At 37.7% G+C, this 3,687-nt stretch overlaps 1 protein-coding gene across 1 annotated transcript in view; it reads left to right on the top strand.

Annotated features, from left to right (window-relative positions):
* Positions 1–1,271, top strand: part of LOC107671233 (zinc finger protein 93-like) — a 63,188-nt gene extending 61,917 nt beyond the window's left edge. The window contains exon 5 of the mRNA XM_016464135.1: positions 785–1,271. Coding sequence (XP_016319621.1) covers positions 785–1,080 — 296 coding nt within the window. The 3' untranslated portion in view covers positions 1,081–1,271. The remainder of the gene's footprint in view (positions 1–784) is intronic.
* The last annotated feature ends 2,416 nt before the right edge of the window (positions 1,272–3,687 follow it).

The raw sequence follows: 3,687 nt of genomic DNA on the forward strand, positions 1-3,687 counted from the left end.
GTAACATTGGTTTTGCTTTGTTTCACAGAACTAATCGTTGCCTGGGTTGCGTACGTATGTGTGGGGCGGAGCTATCAAAATAGGGGCGAGACCCTTTTGGGGTAGGGGCGTGTTTGATTTGGTGATTTCAAATGTCAACATTGGCTACCAGAAATCGCTTACCCCACCTTTAAATGAAATTTATTTTACATTTCAGAATATAAACAAATGTTAAAAATAAAATCATTCATAATTATAATCGATTTAAAGTGTTCAATTAATCAAGGTTTTGATTTTAGGTCATATCGTCCAGCCCTATTTCCGCTATTATATCAGTTGAGGAGAAAGATCATGTCAAAACTGGAGAAAAACCCTTGGGCTGCTCTCAAACCGAACAGAAATATTCAAAGAAAATAAGAGTCAATAAATCTTTCACCTGCACTCAGTGTGGAAAGAGTTTCACACACAAAAACAAGTCTTGATGTTCACATGAGAGTTCATACTGGAGAAAAACCGTTCACTTGTGATCAGTGCGGGAAGAGATTCACAATAAAAGGAAGCCTTACAGAGCATATAAGAGTTCATACTGGAGAGAAACCGTACACATGTGATCAGTGCGACAAAACATTTTTGAGAGCTTCATACCTGAAGAAACACCTGAGAGTTCATACAAAGGAGAAGCCACATTCATGTCATTTGTGTGGAAAGAGTTTTTAATGTTTACAATATTTGAAAGAACATCAGAAAATACACACTGCTGTGAGAGAGTACATGTGCTTTGAGTGTGAAAACACTTTTACTACAGCGCAGTGTTTAAAACTGCATGAGAGGATTCACACTGGAGATAAACCTTACAAGTGTTCACACTGCGACAAGAGATTCAGTGATTCAGGACATCTGAAAACACACGAGAGGATCCACACTGGAGAGAAACCTTACAAGTGTTCATACTGCGACAAGATATTTAGTCGGTCATCAAATCTGAAGACACACAAGAGGATTCACACTGGAGAGAAACCGTATCACTGCACTGCATGTGGGAAGTGTTTCAGTCATTCAGCTTCTCTACACAGTCATACAAAAAACTATCACAGCAAGTAGATCATCTTCAGATCCAGCACTTTCAGATCTGATGCTGCAATAATGCATCAAGCAATAAACTATCATCTGTATAAATCTGTCCTAACCAGTCATTACAAGTGACATGACAAAGAAACATTATCTAAAGTTTTCACAGTGAATAAAGTTCATCTTCGTCTTCAAAACCAGCAGATTCAACTTTGTTCTTTGTGGAGGAACTCAATCTTTGAGTTAATCAGAATCTCAATGTCACAAAGTTTTATTCTTGTATATAATTTTGCTTCATTACATAAATAATATCATTGTGTTGTCTTACGAGTTTCATGTGAGTTTTATGAGTTGTGAGTTTTATGTTCTATTGTCTAATAGATGTATCACTTGTACTGTGAGATTCAGATCAACTCAAAAGCCCTATTCGGATGGTAGATATTTCTCCTGATACCTTGAGATTAAAATAACATGATAATAAATGATGAACTCATGAAACAGTGGAAGTTCATTCATCATTTCTGTGATGTGATGCTCAAGTATGATCTGATGTTGATGTGATGATGATTTGCACTTAATTTCTGGCAATATCGTCAACTTAATTGCAGATATTTTATTTGAACTGACCAAAGCTGTACAATATAGACATTAGAGATGGGCAGATGAAGACTTGTGAAGCTTTTGAGGCTTTTTCCCTGATTGTACCAAAAAAGCCTCAAAGACAGACCGCAGCCACTTTCAAATGATTCACACATCTTGTTGATTCCAGTTTCAACACAAGAGCAATACTGAACAATAGCAGCTGTGTCTTCATTCTGAGAATCATTGTCTACACACGAACGTGTTACTATGAAGCAGGGAGGGAACACCAAGCATTTCACGTCTCCTTATAATGAAAGAAGCCACGCCAAAGATTCGAATCAGTCACCTCGCTTTAGGTGTTTCATTGTGACGTATGAAGCCTCAAACGTCATCGGTCACGTGATCACAGAGATTTGATACAAGCCTCGACATAGTCTTTCGAACCAATTTGCTTCAATAGAGTAAAACAGGCTTCGGAGCCTCAGTGTCAAATGTCCCATCTCTAATACACATCACTGAATCAACAATGAACTGACCTTAACTGGAAAACTGACTCTAGTGTCCTCTTGCATTATCAGCACAAGTTTTTTCCTGTTTAACACGGTAAAGCTGCTTTGACACAATCTGTATTGTATAAAGTGCTATAAATAAAGGTGACTTGACTTGACAATCTGATGATTCACATTGATCTGTAACGATCATGAGAGCTCAGTAAATGCTTTTGTATTTAATTATTTATGAATACAATATTTTATTTTATGTGTTCTTTGAATCTCTCAACATTTTACAACAGTATCCAGGTGGTGAAGACAAGAAAAACTGATGATTCACATTGATCTGTAACAATCTGCGATCATGAGAGCTCAGTAAATGCTTTTGTGTGGAAATAGTGATGAATACAATATTTTATTTTATGTGTTCTTTGAATCTCTCAACATTTTACAACAGTATCCATGCGGTGAAGACAAGAAAAAAAGAAACAAAATTACAATGTCACTTGCAATCGCCACCTGCACTCTCCTCTATCTGCTTCGCTATGGGAACACCTTCGGTGTGACGAATATCTGAAGCCCTTATACCATCATGCCATTTTATTGGGCAGTAGCACCTAGCACCGCCGCGAGAATACATCATGTATACAGGTGCATCACAATAAATTAGAATGTATCTGTTGCATTGTGTCATGTTCTTAGCTACTTTTTAAGAGCAGATTTCACTCCTCTCAAGCGGATACGATGAGTGACAGAAAATGCATCGATCTGTGCGACAGGTTCATTTGTGTCGTTTGCAAGTGACGTCGCAGGTAGTGGAGAGTGCAGGTGGCAATTGCAAGTGACATTGCAATTTTGTTTATTTTATCTTGTCTTCACCACCTGGCTGCTTGTTTAAAATGTTGAGAGATTCAGTTCAAAATAAAATACAAAATAAAAGTGAAGTCACTTGCAGAAGCACAGGTGTCCGAGAGGGCAAGTGCATGTCTGCAGCCAGGCCCTATTGCATTGTCCTCTAAAACCACTGGGAATCCGCAGTGAGAAGCAGTTTGCCGGGAATTTGCACCTCGTGTGGAGTTGATGAAGGAATGAACTTCTTAAACTGATTTGTGTGTCAGTTTGGAGGACACCCGGGGAAAAAAATTTTTTTTTACACCAAACCCACAAAACAAAAGAATGAATGAATGAATAAATAAATAAATGTAAAATCCAGTAAACCTTGATATTATTAATTAATTAGCCTCTAAAACCACTGGCAGTGAGAAGCAGTTTGCTGGGTATTTGCACCTCGCTCCTCATGTGAAGTTGATGAAAGAATTAACTTCTTAAAGCAGGGCTCCAGACTGCGACCAAAAATACTAATTTGCGAGTGAAGTTTTTGCTGAGGTCGCCACTGGCGACTATTTCATGATATATATGACATAATTTATTTCTTATGAGTTTTTTTTTTATTATATTCAATTGTCTTTAAGGGGTCATATGATGCGATTTCAGGTTTTCCTTTCTCTTTGGAGTGTTGCAAGCTCTTGGTGCATAAAGAAGATCTGTAAAGTTGCAAAGACTAAAG

This window comes from Sinocyclocheilus anshuiensis, unplaced genomic scaffold (genome assembly GCF_001515605.1).
Source record: "Sinocyclocheilus anshuiensis isolate Anshui unplaced genomic scaffold, SAMN03320099.WGS_v1.1 scaffold3169, whole genome shotgun sequence".
Lineage (NCBI taxonomy): Eukaryota > Metazoa > Chordata > Actinopteri > Cypriniformes > Cyprinidae > Sinocyclocheilus > Sinocyclocheilus anshuiensis.